At 37.1% G+C, this 19,746-nt stretch overlaps 1 protein-coding gene across 1 annotated transcript in view; it reads left to right on the top strand.

Moving 5' to 3' along the window:
• Positions 1-19,746, top strand: part of ELP3 (elongator acetyltransferase complex subunit 3) — a 100,609-nt gene that overhangs the window by 30,726 nt on the left and 50,137 nt on the right. The window contains exons 8-9 of the mRNA XM_039345956.1: positions 327-488; positions 8,467-8,593. Of these exons, the coding sequence (XP_039201890.1) occupies positions 327-488; positions 8,467-8,593 (289 nt within the window). The remainder of the gene's footprint in view (positions 1-326; positions 489-8,466; positions 8,594-19,746) is intronic.

The following is a 19,746-nucleotide window of genomic DNA, read 5'->3' as shown; positions in this document are numbered from 1 at the left end:
AAGCTATTACATGAGGCAGCATAGTTTTTCAGTGCAGTGAATAAGCACAAGTGAGATCAGCTCCAGACTATCCTTTAGCAAATATCCTTTACAGAATATTTCAGTAGCAGACTACAGAGATTTAGGGACTGAATGCACCATTGTCATACCTGTCATGAGTGTCATAAAATGATTTGCTAAGATATTCTCTGAAGCCAGTGATTGTAATGAGGTAAGCCGGCTTAGACAGATGTAACCTGTAGACCATACCATGAACTTGGCTAAATTTAACCCACCTCATTTGCAACTCTTTTTCATTTCACTTTCTCTACTACTCCTTTCTACAGGTACTCTGAGCGAAGCCTTACAAAGTGCATTGGGATTACTATAGAGACCAGGCCAGATTATTGCCTAAAACGGCATTTGAGTGACATGTTGTCTTATGGATGTACAAGGCTGGAAATTGGAGTACAAAGCATTTATGAAGATGTGGCCAGAGATACTAACAGGTAAGACCTGGAGGCCAAAGGGAAAAAAGGAGTTAGAAGTTTTTAGAGGGAAATTATACAAATTTAGAAATGAGACTCTGACAGAACCTTCCATGGAAAAATGCCTATATTTTAAGTGTTTCCTGCTTCCAAGATTCCTGACTGCAATTTTGCATTATGTAGGCAGGATAGGCAAGCATGCCTATCAGATTCTCTTGACCACCAGACTGCTTTAATTTTCGGTATTCTTTTTAAAATTTAAAATAAATGGGAAGTCAGTGTACTGCACCACAAAATATAAGTCATCTTACCCTTACCTTTATTTCTAAGAGGATATTCGAGATTCATATATCTGACAGACTGTGAAAAATGGTGATTGCTTGGAGCTCAGTGTTATATGTGGAATGTGCCTAGCCCTTAAATTGAGGTGGTAAGTATTATCTTGGGGCAGTGAAGGGAATGATGGGGAAGCAAGTGGCAAATAAGTGATTTGTAAATAACCATGCCACTCACAGCCATCATGTGTGAGCATCAACTCATAAAACTGTAATCTGTGAACTATAAAATTGGACAACCATTTGTCTGAAATGGTATAGGACTTCCTGCCTGAGCGGGGGGGTTGGACTAGAAGACCTTCAAGATCCCGTCCTACTCTGTTATTCTATTATAATTCATCTCACAAATTAAGGTAACTGAAGTGCTTTTAATTGTTTCTTGAGTTACTCCACTTTAAAAACCATCTTGCCGAGTTGGGTTTTAATATATAAGATACAGCCAAAATGGTCAAATTATTGCAACGTCGTCACAGCAGGAACACATTTAGGGCTTCTTAGTTTGGTGTCTACTCTATGGCTTGGCATATATGAAAGTCATCAAGGTTTACCATAGTTTGAAATAAATGGGCAAGGAGAAAAAAAACCTTCTCTGCTCCCTTATAATGATAATTTTTTGGCCAGAGAGCAAATCTAATTGGCAATAGACAAAAAAAAAAGAAAAAGGAAGAAGAAGAATATCGGCAAGTAGTTTACAGGTCATTTGTGCCATTTGGCAGCACTAGGCCAGAGATTACATTCTCTAGCGTATCAATTATTTTCTTTCCATATGAATTCAAGTCTTGGTACTTCAAATATCCATGAGGTTTTCTTGGCAGTGGAACAGAAATGGTTTGTCATTGCTTGCTTCTGGAATGTTTTATCCTGGTCTAATTGACAGCCCTGGTATTCCTGGAGGTCTCCCATGTAAACACTAACCAAGCTCAGCCCTGCTTACCCTTCTGACTCCAGAGAAGTTCACTTAAATGATTAAATGATGAGACATGCTCCAGCTTGCTAGATATTAACAGAATTAGACATTCTGAGAGCAGAATTCAAGTCTATATCAGTCTGTAGCCTTAATCCACAGTATTTTTTAATACTGGCAATATGTTAACTTCTCTGTCCCCTTTCTGTATTTGTGAAATTGTCTCATGTACAACAAAAGCACAGCCAAGTACAACTGGTCCACTGGAATTGGGTGGCCAATAAATTTAAATAAATCATAGTAGTAAACAAAGTATTTGCTGCTTTTTATCCAAGTTAATGCAAAAGAATCATGCTGATTTGATAATTTTGGGATGAATCAGATTTAAGGGGTTCATATGTAGAATTGACTATATGTTTAAGAAAGTACTCACATCAAAGTTTACCTTTGAGATGAGTCACTTTCCTGGACTTGAAAGGCTTATGAATATTAGGGCCTGGGATCCAAAGTTAAAAGAAGTTCAGATTTATACCACTATGGTTGTAGAAAGTCTTAGTCATCGTAAGTAATTCTAAAATAAACCAATTCTACTGCACATTTGCCCAAATTTCAGGACTAAAGCTCTCACAAGAGATCTTATGGGCAAATTATTTTAGTAAACCACAAAAGATTGGCTTTCCATGTGTCAGACGCTCTCTTTGGATGCAGGAAAGACTTGGAAATTGAGTGAAGAAATCAACAGCAATTTCTTTACACTCTGTACTCAAGAAAGTATGCTTGATCAAATGTTGCCCTGCTTTTCGGAATTCCCTTTGGGCAGAAATTTATTCAACTTAGTCCTTCTTTGGCTTTAGGAAAGCTCTGATATACCCACATATCCCACCGTACATGGGAAGAGGGTGTGTTGTAATTGGAAGGCAGGGTTATGGGTGTATGGCATTTGTATTTTGGGGGTTTTATTTTTCTTGATCGTTTTATTTTTATATGTACTAAGGGTTTTTTGGAACTATTATTTTATATGGTGACATTATTAGCCTCCTAGAGCCTTTGGAAAGAGGCAGTGTGCATGCAAAATAAATAACAAAAATGCACCAGCTTGCATATAATGTTTGCACATATGATGGCAGAAATATGAGGGTTATATTGTAGAAATGTGAGTTTTATTACAGATATTTTCAATAAGTCTGATATAGATATATCTTTTATTTTTAATTTATGTAAATATATCTATAAATATATAATGCCAAACGTCTGTATTGTATGTGCATTTACCCTAGCTGATACTTGCAGAAACAAAATTCGATGCTGAATATTCAACAAAAAAGTAGCTGCCAATTGCTACATTCCAGTTACCATTATCTGTAACTTCATACTTTTATCATCTCATTTTGCATTCATATCTGTAGGCATTTAAGAATATAACAATGTAGTATATGAATTAGCCTTGAAGAGGTCCATTCAAGCATTCTTAACTGGTACTAACGTTTCACTTTTAAAATGTTTCACCTTCACTTTTCACTTTCTTCCTTGCAATATGGAATCATAAACATTTCTTAGGTAGGTCAGTTTTCTATTAAAAGGGAAATGGCTCAAAGACAGCAATACTAAAAATTCACTGGCGTGGAATTGTTTTCTGGCTGAGTAAAATGGACTTAAGCAAGAGCCTGTAGATGATTGCAGAGATAATGTTGGCAACAGGAATGTAAGAACCATTAGCAGTACCATTAAGGGATAATACAGGAGAAACTAATTGTCTGCTTAGCCTTGGGGAAGGAGGGAGCATGAGAAAGAGAATCAAAATAACTCCCATCTTGTATAATTTAGAGAGGAGTAAAAGCAAGACTGCCCAAAGATGGGTGGCTAAAAAATGCAAAATATAAATGACTGACTGTTGGGACAGTCGGACTGACTGACTGACTGACTGACTCTATCAGGCTTTCAAAATTCTATTATTATATCCAACAACAATAAAATACAGTTTCAGAGGCTTCTGCAGTGCATTCGTTTCTGACCTGAATTAACTTGACTTACCTTGGTCTTTGGAACCTCCAGAAGATCTAATAGAATTAGGAATAGAAGTAAATAAAATGAAATAAAATAAATTATTTCCGATAAAAGTGAACTAAAAAAAATGCTGTAATGAATATATTTTATAGAACTGTATGGAAGTGATAGCAATATATCAGAGTGCAGTTGAAATGCCAAAAAACATTAGTTTTGCCTCCAAAAAGTAATGAAAGAGAAGCATTAATGCTGTCAGAATATTGAAATGTTACCATAGTTAGTCCATACATAGGTATGGACTAACTATGGTAACATTTCAATATTGTAAGGATGTCATTATTATTCCTATGTAAAAAAAAGAGAAAGTAACAATTGAATGCAAAAATATCTTCAGGGTGGGGGTGGGGTAGATTGTCAAGCATATCTGGAAAAGTGTGGCAGAACACTGATTGAAATAATACAGGAAATGACAATTTAGCAAAGTGCAAACAGCTAAAAGCCAGGTAAGGAATGTGCAGCTCAGATTTTTGCTTAGTCCCACCTTAGGCATGAAAGTGGGCTGGGTAACTTTGGACCAATCACTCTTTCTCTCAGCCCAACTCACCTCACAGGCTGATTGTTGTGGAGAAAATAGAAGGAGGAAAGAATATTAAGTATGACTTGAGTTTTCTATACAAATAATAAAGGTGGCATATATATATATATATATTAAAGTAGAAACGAACAAGGGTATGAATTTGAGAAAGATTTTTTGCGCATTTGCTGATTTAGTGAAAGAGTATGATAAAGAGAATAGACTTGATTTAATTAACACAAATACTGAGTCCAATATTGATTGCTAAATGCAACAAGAGAAGTTAAGTAAAATGAGCAGTTAAGTAAAATTAAGTAAAATACATGAGAACCAATGGAATGTTCAGTAAAGGATTCAGTGGAGGGAGCAGGATCTGTATATTAATTAGAATAATTGTATTAATAAAAATGGAGTGAATGATTGCATGCCCATTTCTGAATCAAGTCTGTTACAATTAAGTTTTGGTTCAGTCTTTAGAGATTTAGTGAGATATTGCTAAAATAAAGGAACAAGATTATAATTTCTATCAGCACAACTGCAGTAGAAAATATACACATATCTTAAGTCAACCAATAAAATAATCCGTGCTAGGGAATTAAACTCTATTTATTGTTAGGACCCCACTTCTTTTGGGAGCTGTCTAGTATTGCAATGTTCACCTATTGCTCTATTTTTTTTCTCTGTCTCATAAAATGTATTCAAGAGAAAATCTTAACATGTTTCTCTGTATACCTGGGAGTCAGGTTGGATGGTGCCCTTGTGTACTTGTACTTGGACAAGATTGCCTCAGTTAATTTTCCTCTAAACTTGAGATCATGACTACAGCTTGGATTTTTCCAACGATAATTTGTTTTTAATTGATGAAGCAATTTACTCTGTTCCTCTTTGTTAAAACTGCTGTTTAATCATCATACAGTATTCTAATGGAAGGATCAAATGCAGATCAAGGAAGAAAAGATAACATTTGTGAACTCTTTAGAACTGTTTGTAATCCTACTGTTCTTTGACTTATTGTGTAACCAGAGCATAATCATATTATTTTTAAAAGAAAAAGATTCTGCTTAAATCAACAACAACCAAAATTGTGCACTTCATCATATCTATTAAACACATTGAAGTAACATCCACTGTCTTTGTTGGAAATAGAATAATGAAGCCCTTGAACTATCAGGTGTTTTTAGGGAATGAAGTTGACTTCTACTCAATGAGATAACAATCTGGCATAAGCTTGGGGGCCCACCCCTGAGATCACACATATACACATACAACAACTCCACTGTGGGAGTTGCTCTTAATGATACAGGTCATTCACTTACCAGTTTTCTACAGATATCACAAAAGGGCTGAAGGAGCTACACAACCATTGCTACAGACTGACTTCTATCAATTCAAGGCAACTCCCTTGTTAATCTTTCCAAGAGTGGTTGTCCAATAAAAAAAATCATCTCCAAAGCAAGGCATACTATTCTCCAGGAGATCACAGAAACCTATTATCACAGCAAAGGATCTTCAGGCTATTCTTGCATTGCCTGGTGGAGTTTTCACACTGAACAAGAGTAGACTTAATGAAAGAAGAAGAAAGAAATCACTTCTCTCTAGAAGAAACATTGTGACCCATCTCAATTATTTCTAAGACTACTTAGATTATTTATTAGACTATTATTAGAACAATGCTCTATAGACAGATGAACCCCCTTCAAATTGTATTTTTGGTATTAATGAGAAATGTTATACTTGAAGAAAATAAAAAAAACAGTGAATTTCTGCTTAGTGCATTCAATAAAGTTATGATACCATACATTATTTGGTTAAACATTGATACTTATTGTTTAATCAGAATCTCTTTATGTATTAATAGGGCTTAGATCAGTGGTTCTCAACCTTTTTAATGCCATGACCCCCAACCGGTCGTAAGTCGAGGACCATTCAACCAGTCGTAAGTCAAGGACTACTCAACTGGTGCAGCACCGTTTGCAGAATGGGACTTTTGGCGGGCTCAGCACGCCAGAGACAGCCTGGACAATTCCTATTGACTTTTGAAAGCCAATAGAATTAGACTCTATTCAAGAAAGTCTATTCTATTGGCTTTCAAAAGCCAATAGAATAAAAGGGAGTAGCGCAGCTAAGGAAAAGGGGGAAAAAAATGGCGGACTGTGTTGTTTGGCGACCCCCATGAAATGGTCGTTCGACCTCAAATGGGGTCCCGACCCACAGGTTGAGAACCATTGGCTTAGATAAAGCTTAGTTCACAATGTAAATAACAGTCTAAATGGCTCACTACTCTTTTCTCATCACTCTAGGCATCTAAAATACATTTAGATACATTTATTTGTTAAATTTATTTGCTGCCCATCTCACCATGGGGCTATTCTAAGTGACTTACAATAGTAAAATGGAAAAAGGAAAAAATAATTTAAAAAATGTAAACAGAACAATAGCAAAGCAATTGAACAATAAAAACAAATAAGGAAAGTACAATAATATGAATTAAAAGACGGGCAGAGGGGAGCAGAAAGTACAGAGGGGAGGTAGAGGGTCAGCTAATTAGTCCAGTAGCCATCTCCAATGTGGGTCCCCAGGTCAACCAGTAGAGTCAGGTCTTCAGGCCCTTGTAGAAGGATAGGAGGGTGAGAGCAAACCTCAATCCACAAGGAGGAGCAGGATGTTCCAGAAGGCTGGCAATACAGCAGAGAAGGCTCTTCTGGATCCTGCCAATCGGAGTTTCTTGACTGACAGAATCTGCAACAAGCCTTCTCTGCTGGCACAAGTAGCAGGATCTTGTCTTAGCAGGATGAGATAGTTCTTTGCTTACGATAGAAATAAGAGATAGAAATATAATTTTTGAAATTTTATTGTGTGGTAATATTGTAAACAATGTATATAAAATATATAAAGGAAGATCCTATAAAGCAAAGGGAATTAATAAAACATTTGGGAAGGAACAGAATGAGAGATTCATAGCCTTCATTTAAAACCCTTGAAATTCGTGATTACAATAAATCATCCAGCATAGTGCTCATAAGTTTCTGCCTATGCAGTAGGAGTCTCCTTTTGTTTTCCCCATCATGAACAACCTAGATGCATTTTAGAAGATTCTATGCAAGATTCTATAATTCTGTAGGCCAAAGGGAGAATAAATTCTGTTGACAGAACTGATATGCAGTTCCATATCATCATGATTAATTAGATTAAGCACAATGCTTCATCAACAGAACTGCATATCAGTTCTGCCAACAGAATGCTTTATTTTCCTATCCAATAATTTGCCTCCTAATATTGTGGATTTGTTTATGAGTATTTAGCATTCTTGCCCCAATAATCCCAAGTCTCATATGCATTTATTACCCTTCCCCCAAGGAGTTCTTTCAGCTGCAAAGGTGAAGATATTTTCATGCTTATCTCATAGCTGTATGCTTTTAAAGATCCTGTTGTCTTTCACAGATATATGAATACTTGAACATAGAGGATAATACACTATTGAAGGTAGACCTTCCGTATTCAAATAAATATAATATCCTGTCTGATTTTTCCTACATTAACTCAGTTGAAGTTAGAAAAATTAACAGATATAGCAACATGGAATAGAATATGGGTAGAAAATAAGGTTTGTAGAAAGAATGTTATTAAATATACATTCCAACAATGTTTCATTTGAACATGGTTCTGTCTTTAACTTTTATTGAGAGTGACAGGCTTGTTTATATTAACAATACACATGTTCTTCTTGATTGTAGCTTCAGTATTTGAAATCTGTTGCAATCAAAAATTATGGGTACATGGTTTGTCTAAAAAATTGTGTGACACTAGAAGGAAAAAAAAACTATACCAGAATTGTAGCAATTAATTTTTATATGATTATTAACATTTGAATGACTTCTTTTTTGATAATGGAACATAAAGACTTTAACCAATATGGTCCACATGTTTAGAGTTATTTTGTCTAGAACATAGTTTCCAGATCTTTCTCTGTCCTTTTTTATTGCCATGCTTATTAATTTTGTAGTTATGTTGATTTTTTAAATATTTTTTTTTAGATTTTATTAGTTTTCATAATATTTAGAAGGTAAAGGGTTTGGGATACAGATACTCTAAAATGCTTACTCAAGAGGTTTTCATCATGGGGAACATAATTTTTGAATAGGTACAGTATATGTAAGTTTCTCAACAATTTCCTTACTCCAGGGGCCATACAGTAAAGGCTGTGTGTGAATCGTTCCACTTAGCCAAAGATGCTGGGTTCAAGGTGGTAGCACATATGATGCCAGATCTCCCCAACATGGGACTTGAGAGAGACATCAACCAGTTTGTGGTAAGAATTTACTCTTTTTTATTTCTCTCTGATTATTGCTCCCTTAGACTCATGAGACATCAGGGCCTGGAGAAGGAGAAGGAATAAAGCAACCAATGAAAGCTTGATCTTTCCTTTGAATATCCTTTTATTATCAAGCCTTTTAATCAGATGCTTGACTATTTGACACAAAAAATATTCATGATTATGTCTTAAAGTCAAATGTTGGACAAAGCACTGATGATTTTGTGGACAAAGAGATAATACAAAGCTGTGCATTAAGTAACCTATGCAGAAATCCATGTTTAGCAAGTTCACAGCTGAATCAGAATTCACTTTAGCAAAAGCAAGAGAGAAAGAGAGCATAGGTTGGAGATATAGTAGCACCTGTATATCAAGGGTGTTTCTCATAACATTATTATAATATTTCCCATAATACTAATACAACTGCTCAGGGCCATGGATTCAAGAGAAGCTAAAGGAATATTTTACCAAACATACTACAGCTAGACAAATTAATACTTTGTTCACAACTAATACTTTTGCAACACTGGTTGCTATGTCCAGTGGTAATTTTAAAAGCTTGATACTATAAAGAAATAATTTAATTCACATATTTTGGTAAGCAACTGGTTGCTTATCCAGTCTTTGTGGTCTAAACCTTAATTGGCAGGGTTCAAACAATACTCTGTACCATTAACCATCGAACAAGAGTCACCTTGTACTACAAGGTGGGTGGCAAATACATTTGTTGATGATTATAACAAGAAGAACAACAAATAGCATACTGTGCCATAAGCTATCATTTAGAAATACTCTGTCTAGGTTTGCAAAACATGCCAAATCAAACAAACCATATTAAGGCTCAGTACAGTATGTGAACCCAGCTGCAATTCATAAATATAATTACAATAATTTAACAGGATACCCAACGTTGAAAGATAGCATTACATTACATTAAAGACCAAGCCGTCAAAGGGGTCTAGGACTACTCGGTGTGGCCAGCTCACTGCCACCAGCTCGCCACCACCAAGTCACCTCTGCCAACTCACCGTCACCAAATTGCCTCTGGATAACTTAACACAGCCAATTTGCTGCAGGGACAACTCACTGCAGGTGGCTGGAGGGAGAGCTGCGGGGGTGAGTGAGCTGGTGGGCAGAACAGTGGCAGTGGCTGGGGGCTTCCCATTTTCATATCCTTTGCTATCATGGACCATTCAGCAGCAGCGGTATTCGGGCCATTCGGCAGTGGCAGTGGGTGGGGCTGGGGGCAAAGAGGCAGCAGCGACCAGGTATGTCCCATTTTCACATACCACCATCACCACCGATCTCCAGGATACAATTAGAACATTTGTTAGAGAATTTGAATTGGCATTTGTATTTTAATAGGCCAACATGGTTTCATGCCTGAAGTGTGTTTTATTTTATTTCAGCAAAACCTCATTTTAATAGACTGAGTATAATGCAGGAGGAACCAGAGTAGGTTATCATTGGACTTACATCATTTGATGACATCATGTAATTTTTACATAAATAAATTTACATTCATTTTTGACATTTGCATAATGTTGATATTATATCAATGAAAATACAAATGACAAATTTGTATCATTCGGATAATTACTTTTTTATCCAAGTAGTATAAATCACAGTGGAGATTTGCTTTGCTTTGCTTCATGTAAAGTCTTTTCCATTAAGATCCGATCAAATGAGATTTCATTATATTAAAATGAAGACAAATCTAAGAAAAAGGATAGTTTGTAGTTAATACACCACAAAGCAGCAGAAAGAGGAATCCCAAGTGTGCATTTTCCACTTGTAGTACTTCTTCCAATGCTGTTTTGACAGCATGGTTGATTCATGACACCCCCCCCCTTCCATTTTCCCCCCAGGTCACCTCATTTTTCTTGCATTGTGACAACACACGTGTGCTTTTTATTGCCTAATGTAGTCTTGAAATGCTGGCTGTGTTAAAAACCTCATTAATTTTTGTGAGCAGTTGATTTATGCCAGCTATTAATCTGATCATGTTATAAACTCCCCTGCTGAATCTGAGGCGTTGAAGGGATATGAGTTCTATTTCTCTAGTTTCCTCTAATTTTGGCCCTATTGATGTTAATTGTTTACAGTAGAAGTTCTGGAACAATGTTGTGAATTATGTGTTGCTTATGTGTACAGTTTATTATTATACTGTAAACAAAAAGTTGCTTTTGAAATTCTCTGTTCAGAAATTAGAAATCTCAATAGATGTATCCATGATGCTTGCTAACAATAGAAAGTCCCACATTAATCCTCATGAAATTTAGATATATTTATCTAGCTTTATCAAATATGATAACCTAAGAAAACCATAATGAATCAGTCTAAGGACCTTACTAATCCAGCATTCTCTTTTTATAGTAGTAATTACGGAAGTCTCTAAGACAGTGGTTCTCAACCTGTGGGTCGGGACCCCATTTGGGGTTGAACAACCATTTCACGGAGGTCGCCAAATAAGGCTGTCCGCCATTTTTTTCCCCTTTTCTTCGGCCACACTCCTGGCACCTGATGTATAAGTGGTTGGGGGTCACCACAACATGGGGAACTGTATTATGGGGTCGTGGCATTAGAAAGGTTGAGAACCACTGCTCTAAGAAGAACATGAATGCAATATTCATATTCCCAAAACTGGTATTAAGAGATGGGCTGACCATGATACGGGGAAGGAACAAGGAAGATATATTGGAAAAAAAAATGTAGCCATTAGTAACCTAATTAGTGACCTTCATGATTTTGTTTAAAGGTTTAAAGTAATCTCCATTACTAGATCTTTTGAAAGCAGATTCCATAGTTAACTGTGAAGTTGTGAAAAAGTTTTTCTTTCTTTTGTTTAGTATCCTAACCATCAAAGATTACTAGTCATTAAATGACCTAGATTTTCATACAATCTGGATAACAAATGAAGATGAGTGGTTTGTCCAAAATGAGCAGGGGGTTGGACTAGATGACCTCCAAGGTCCCTTCCAACATTATTATTATTATTATTATTACTACTACTACTGCTGCTGCTGCTACTACTACTACTACTACTACTACTACTATTAGTTCTAAATAAGATTGGGAAAATCCAGGTTCAGATTTCTAATTAGCCATGAAGTTTGCTCAATTATTTAATCCTAGTGTTATCTCTGAGACTAATGAATGTCATAGGATTGTTATGAGGATAAACTGAGAGAAGATCATCTACAATATAAACAAATAGTAAATGTACTATTAAAAATTTATAGTATTATGAAAGAGAAAGAAGGAATTTCACTTCATCCTGTTTTTCCACACCATAATTAGTAATGGTTATATCTGTCATTTCCACTCCTATCCTAGTGGTGGGATTCAGCCAGTTTGCACCACTTCAACAGAACCGGTAGCTAATTTTTTTGTTGCCCAGGCCCAGAATGGACTTCTGGAAGCGGCATCCACACAGAGAACCGGTTGTTCACATATTTGAATCCCACCACTGCCCTATCCCCATCATAAGTACTTAATGTCAACGCTGCAAATATTGTATATTCTTGCTTTTGACAATATGCAGAATTGTCTATTAAATATGGGGTTAATAAAGAGCAGAAGGGGCGTTGGGGGTAAAGCCCAGGAAAGAAAGAGGAAGAAAACATTTGACCTTCACACTAATTGGATAGTGTGAGATATGACGGCTAATTTAGGGAGGGTAGGGAGGGAACATGCTGATAATTTAACTGCTCAGAGGAAGAGAACTTAGATCCTAGCATCCCTCCGTTGTGCCTGTGCCGACATTTTGTAACAATAAAAGACTTTTAGGAAAATAAATGCCTGGAAGTTCTTTGGAATGTTTCATTAGCCGGAACCACAACACTTAACTCATGGAGGCGTAACTATTTTTTCAGTAAGTCTAGAACAGCAAGAAGTATCTCCATATTTCATGCTACAACGATACTTCCTAGGCCTTAAGCCAGTGATGGCGAACCTTTTAGAGACTGAGTGCCCAAACTGCAACCAAAAATCCACTTATGCATCGTTGAGTGCTGGGTGGGTGTGGCCCATTGGGTGGGCATGGCCCATTGGGTGGGCATGATTGCGGTGGTAACGGCAGACTGGGTGGGACTAAAAAGTTCAATCAATCAATTCCAACTTTGCAAGATCTTTTTTTTCCCCACGAGAAGTTGAAATTGACTGATTGAACCTTTTTTTTGCACATGGTGGCAGAGGCCTAAAGTGAAAAGGTTTTATAAAACCCAGCTGAAGGCCTAGGACTGGGGCGACGGCGTGCGTGCCCACAGAGAGGGCACACGTGCCATAGGTTCGCCACCACTGCCTTAAGCTATAAACCTCCAAAAATGTTTAAATAAGCAAATAAAAGGGGTGAGGAGAGGAAAGGTATTTTTCCCATTATTGTACATGCAGCGAAAATCTGTTAAAGACTTGGGAAACTGACAAACATCCCCTTAAAAACCTGCCATTTTTGCAGAAGGAATAACGCTACAAAAAAGATATTTTTACCTTTTCCACTCTTAGATTAGCAGAGGCAGGATACAAGGTGTTCGGCAGCAATGCCTTGAAAAAATATTTCCAAGAGCTTTATTCAGCAATCCATAACTTTAATTGCAAACAAATTGCACTCAGTTAAACTCTGAACAGTTTAATAGTCTTCTTTTTTTTTATTATTTCCAGCACAATGGAATCTTGGAAAGAAATAATGTAAAGGGACTCAGCCCTGTGCCTATCCATCTGTCTGTCCATACATTAGCAGAAAGCTCTCCCAAACAAACAAACAAAAAAAATGGTTAAGTAGGAAAAGCTAATACAAAAAAAAGGAGTAGTAATACAAAAAAAAGGAGTAGTGAGGAAATGGGCTGCTGGGGGGAGGGGGGAATCCCTCTGTGCACCCTATGAGCATAATCTCTAGACCAGTGTTTCCCAAACTTGACAATTTTAAGGCATGAGGACTTCAACTCCCAGAATTCCACAGCCAGCGTTGCTGGCTGTGGAATTCTGGGAGTTGAAGTCCACATGCCTTAAAATTGTCAAGTTTGGGAAACACTGCTCTAGACAGTGGCTCAGAATATCTCTTTGAGTCTTCTAAACCTTGTTCTTTCTTTCCTTGTTCTTTCTTTCTTTCCTTCTTTCTTTCTTTCTTTCTTTCTTTCTTTCTTTCTTTCTTTCTTTCTTTCTTTCTTTCTTTCTTTCTTTCTTTCCCAAATAAGCGTTTGGGCAGCAAACCACTGAATCTTTTTGGACTCCATGTTTTTCTTTGATCTTAGAAATTGTATATTCTTTTAAAATAGAAATATATGACCATCCTGGTAGTGTCTAAGATATAAGCCACAAATGCCCTGACATGCTAAACCAAGCCAAAGACTAGCGTGCATGCTTATGCACATACAGCTTGACTTGTACAAATTAAGCAGCACATGTGTGTGCACATGCACCACCCCACCACTCCCACAAATTTAGCTGTACATACATAGGTGCATGCCAGCCCACCACTCACATACCCAGTTGCAAATAGGCCACAGCCTGGTAGTGGACCACAGCTCAGGGGTTGAGGACCCCTGATTTATACAACAAAGCATCATTAAAAAGAACATGTCTTAGCACATGGTATAGCCTCAACTTTTCCATGCACAATTGCAGTTGTAGGGCTATACAGTAGGACAGAGGTCCCCAGCCCCCGGCACCGGTCCGCGGCATGCCAGAAATCTGTCCGTGCAAACAAGCGAAGTCCCATCCGCAGGATGCAGGCAGCACGCAAAACCATGCCCCCCATGGTCTGGGAAAAAAACCTCTCTCCACAGAACCGGTCCCTGATGCCCAAAAGATTGGGAACCTCTGCAGTAGCTAACGTTTTGCTGGTTCCTTTCTTGATTCAAAAAAAGCTACAGACTTGGATTTAAAACATCCAGAATTGTTGATTGGGAATGGCATTTAAATTTCATATAGCATGGAAAATGTATTATTTTTTATATCAACAGCTAATGTTCTGTTCTGTCCCATGTGCTCAGATCTCTTATCTTTGGCACTCAGTTAATAGCACAAGGGAAACAAACAGTGAACATGTGCTGGGTACATCTGCTTTTGTCATGAACTACGTGGGGCAGCCTCCTATGTTGAAAAAAACCCTCTGTGAACAAGTATGAGCCGTTCGCAATTTTTCTCTCGCACCTTAATTTCTTTTACAGCTGATGAATGGTAAAATTGTTCCCCCGCCTTGGGCTGCTTATGACTCATCAACTGAAAATGTGCAGGGCAATTTTGAATGATAAACCTTTGCTATCCTCCCCTCTGCTCTGCCTTTGGATTAATTGTTGCTGTAACATCACTGACATTTAAAATCTCTGAAATAACTGCAGAGGAAAAAGTCAGCTGTGTCAGATTCTCTAGTTCAGAAACTCATTTGCCTTTCCAAGGAATCACCCAACTTGTTGAAAGACTATTTTTTTTTTTGCTAGCAGAGTTAATAATAAATAAGCAGAGTAATAGTAAACATTGTAGTCTAAATGATAGTGAAGAATTCTCAAATAACTATAACCAGATTTAAGACAGTCATGTTCCCCCCCTAAGCTATCCTCTTCCCCAGATTGCAGAATCTCTATAATCTCCACATTCCTTTACATAAATGTAGGTGAAGCACTGACTTCAGGCTGTCCCAACCATATTTTTATACAAGCTGTATCTCAAAATAATGTTAATTTTTGCTTTAAACGTGGGTTTTTTTTATTTCAAAAATGTACTGTGTAAGGAATTCTGGTGACATTTATCCTTGATGTTTCCCATTTTGCATCCACATTTAGATATACATCCTAATACCCAATATTTTGATACCATTTGTTGATGTGTAGAAATGTTATCCTTGGTACCCAGAAGGTAATCCACACACTTTATAGTGAAAGAGCCTGCTGTTATTTAATGATAGCTCCTGACCTAGATAGTTTTGAAAAGCAATTTTTAAAAACACAGAAAAGAAAAGAGGTCTGTTGAGTTAATCTCAATGTAAAGTGCCTCACTAAATAAAAATCTGGAATGTTAATAAACATCAAGGAGCAAGAATGAGGGAGCATCCATAGACAGTATGTATTTCAGAGGTATTTAATTCACCAATGGGAAATAAAATTTTGCTATATTTTCAGTCTGATTAAAACTCTTCTGATGGTTTTATGTGTTGTTGGGTGGCATGATCTCCACGGTTTAATCCCTGAAGATTTTAGAACACTACACAAAACTAGGAGGTGTAGAGATGACCTACATACAACTTTGAAATTACCATAGTTTTATGGGACAAGGATGCAAAGTGATGGGAACTTTATCACGTAGATTGGTGGGATTTTTCTTGTTCTTCCCCAGGCTTAATTGGAATATTCTGGAAAGTGTGTGCATGTGCACGTGTGTGTGTTTTAACTATATTAAATCTATTGGGAGAGTTGCGTTACAGTTTTGTAATGCTTCTCTCAAAATGACATGGGACGATCTTCAGCAATTGAAAAAACTAACCTTTTCAGCAGTGATATTCACAGGGGTTTAGGAAAGTGCAGGTTGGTACTCTGGCCCAAAAGGTGGGCCTATCCTGGGATCCCTGAAGTCAACTGGGTTTGTTTTTATGCAGGAGGCTCAGCTAGCGTGTTTTGAGTTTCAGGACGGGTTGAGAAAGATTAGGACTCCCAGATATAGGCTGCAAATATGCAGATGACCTCAAAAAGGCGGCAAAGAATACAATTCTGTATTTAGAATTTTCACCTTTTCCATTTTGACTTTGTTGTAATTGTGGTATACTGATTACGTTCCTTTCTGTGGGTTGTTGTTGTTTTTTGCATCTAAACACCTTCCTAATTTCTGAATATACTGATGTGCTATTCTTGATGGCAGACCTGTTCTGTTGTATGTAAAATGTACAACAAGCATTTTGAGGTGTTTGTTGTATATCTGTGATATATGCTTTTGGCCTCCCTATTCCAAGATGTTTCCTGTCTTTCACAGTATTTCTTACAGTAACATAGTTTTTATGTATGTGTATGTGTTCAGGCATATACAGGTAGTGCTCCACTTACTACCACAATTGGGACTGGAACTTCTGTCGCTAAGTGATGAAGTTGTTAAATGAGTCATGCTGACTTTATGACCTCTTTTTGACATGGCTGTCAGGCAAATCATACTGTGCTGAAGCAAATCTGGCTTTCTCCATTGACTTTGCTTGTCAGAAGCCCCAAGGAAGGTTGTAAATGGCAATCAGGTGACCTTGAGATGCTGCAACCATGGTAAATAAATGCCAGTTTCCAAAGTGATGGAATCACAATCCCATGTCCATGAGGACATTGCAACGGTCATAAATGCATCAACCGGTCATTAGTCACTTATTAAATGCTGTCGTAACTTTGAATGGTTGTTAAGCAAATGGTTGTAAGTCAAGGACTATCTGTATAATGAAAAGGGAATGAAAAAAAATGACCTCATAGCTTAATTTGATTTGGAGGGGGCAGGAGCCAGTTTGGGGAAGGAAAGAAGTCTAACCTCTAGCAAGACTTAGCATAAGGTCTCATGAGAAAGTAAACAGTTTATTGCATCTGTACATTTAAATGTCAAGTGACTGTTTTTATGTCCTGGTAGCTTGGAGTCATTCAACAAAAATCAGTCTTGGTTGTTTGATGTATTATTCCCATGCCCACAGTTCATTATTTTATCAGGAATGCAGGCATAGATAAGGATGGCTGCATGGTAGAGTCTTTCATCTTCCTGAATGAGGAGCATAACATTAAGCTGCTGCCTGTTATATCTAACCTGTACAATTACCATGGCAGGAATACTTGGCTGGGTAGATGCTAGGCTGATTAGAGCTGAACCAAAAAATCCAACCCTCTTCAGAGCGTTATTATTATGGTTTTTTATTGTTTTTTGGAAGATTTTCTTTAAAAATTAAAAAACACCCTTTTTATCTGATCATATCTCTCAATTGATATGACCTATATCAGAACATATTCTCAGTAACACTGACTTCCAGTCAGTTATGATTAACTAGTTATTGTAGTGAATTTAACTCTTTCATTATGTAATCCTTAATCAGTTAGGATCTCCCATATCTCATCCAGAGAAGAGAAAAGAGTAGGTAATTGGAGGGAACCACGGAGAGATACAGTAGCAACAAATATAATTTTAATGTGATAGATCGGTTTTTCTCAACTTTGGCCACTTTAAGATGGATGGACTTCAATTCCCAGGAATGCTGGGAGTTGAAGTCCATCCATCTTGAAATGACAAGGTTGAGAAACAATATGATAGATTTTCATATACAGGAGACTACACATTTTCAAGCTTTTAGGCCCAATTTGAAATTTTGCATTGTGTCCTTGATGCCACAAAAATTGTCATGGCAGTGGGTGTAATCAGCCACAAAGTATTGGGAATGCTCCCCTTTTGTTTGTAAGAAGGGTTATAAATTTTGTATTGAATGGATAGTTTCTCTTCATAGTGCCCTTTTCTGCCTCCTAGCATTCTCTCTCTCTCTCTCTCTCTCTCTCACACACACACACACACACACACACACACACACACACAGAGAGAGAGAGAGAGAGAGAGAGAGAGAGGGAGGGAGGGAGGGAGGGAGAGAGGGAGAGATTCATCTGAATCTTTCTTATCATTACTAGCTTCAAAGTTTTCCTGGACACAGGACACCTTGAAATTCTGACCTATAGCTACCTAGCATAATTTTTTTTTAAAAAAAAAAATTACTAGTCACATATATCAGAAAAATGAAGATGGTGCTGGTATCCAAAAACTGGAATTTTACTTTAGAGTACTGTAATTCCAACAACTGGGTAAAAAAGTTAAGTGGGAGTGTCTATACTGAACCCCTGCACATCATCTACCTGATCCCCATTTCACCCCCTTGCCTAATGCATCAATATACGGGAGAAAACATTACATGAAATGCTAGAACTAGCAACATTAACGGGCAACAAATTTAAATCAATAAATAAACAGTAGCTTGTTTAGAGTTTAAAAGCCTGTTGAAATAAAAGGGTTGGGAGAAGCCCTTTGTGGTCTTCTATAATTTTAACTCCTAACTCTCCTGAAAGCTTCTGCTTTTTCTACCTGCCTGTCTACTCTTCACATAACAATGGGGCAGAGATCCATCTTCTGGAATACTGTCATTTTCTCATCTATTTCAGTTTTTCCTTGTTTGACTTTTTTTTTTGTTGTTGTTCTGTTTAGTTACTCAGAGTGAGCGGTAAACCAATTCTATAGATATTTATCCTGCCAAGGCAAGATAATCACCTCTTTGTCTGGCCCCTAGAAGAAAAGCTGCAGCTGCACAGCTGAGTAGGCATCCTCACAATAATGGAAAAACAGCAGTTTTTTGGCATCAACATTACTGATTTGTACAGTTTGTATCCTGCTTATTTATGCTAGCAAATTTACAAGGGTGTGAATGAATGAAGTCTGTTGATGTCATTAGTGATAATAATAGTGGAAGGGGGTTTGGAAAAAATTAAAATAAATTGACTTGTGCTGGCAAAATCAGCCATGACCCTTATAGAATATCTGTCATGGCTAGCTGGTCTGACTTGTATCCTGAAAACCTGTGCTGCTGCTGGATTTACTGATTTCTTTTTGATAAAGTAAGTTCTTTGAAACATAACAGCACTGCTTGTTTTGAACCAACACATTTAAAACCTAACCAGTTAGAGATCAAAATATACAATTACATCTCCAGAAGTTTTGTTCATAAAATGACTTTACGGTAGTACAGAATTTGTATACATTGGACTTTAAATACATTGACCTAAGTAAATGTTACAGTATATCTATATGTAGTTTCTCCCAAGTATGATCAGTAGCCATTACAAAGCTGTTCTGTTCCATTACAGTGTGGAAATTGTTATTGACTAAATATCTTTCCATCATCTTCCTTGCCAAGATTCCAAACTAATGTTTGTTAGATCTACTTGAGGGCTTCCTGAAAACCATATATTCCTTCTCCTGCTGTTCTTCCATAGCAATTAACCTATATACTTCTCTATCTGAACATGGAGATTTTAGATAATCACGAAGAACTATTAAACCTCTGTTGCTCACTGAATTTCTTTAACTGCCATTTAAAGGCATTTTGAGATAGTAGCTATGTCGGTAACTTATGCAGCACATTTTATCCATCAACACTGTGTGAAGAATTG

This window comes from Crotalus tigris, unplaced genomic scaffold (assembly GCF_016545835.1).
Source record: "Crotalus tigris isolate CLP2741 ecotype Arizona unplaced genomic scaffold, ASM1654583v1 scf7180000017987.690289119674:8195010, whole genome shotgun sequence".
In the NCBI taxonomy this organism is placed as follows: Eukaryota; Metazoa; Chordata; class Lepidosauria; order Squamata; family Viperidae; genus Crotalus; species Crotalus tigris.
This window is presented reverse-complemented; position numbering and strand designations above follow the sequence as displayed.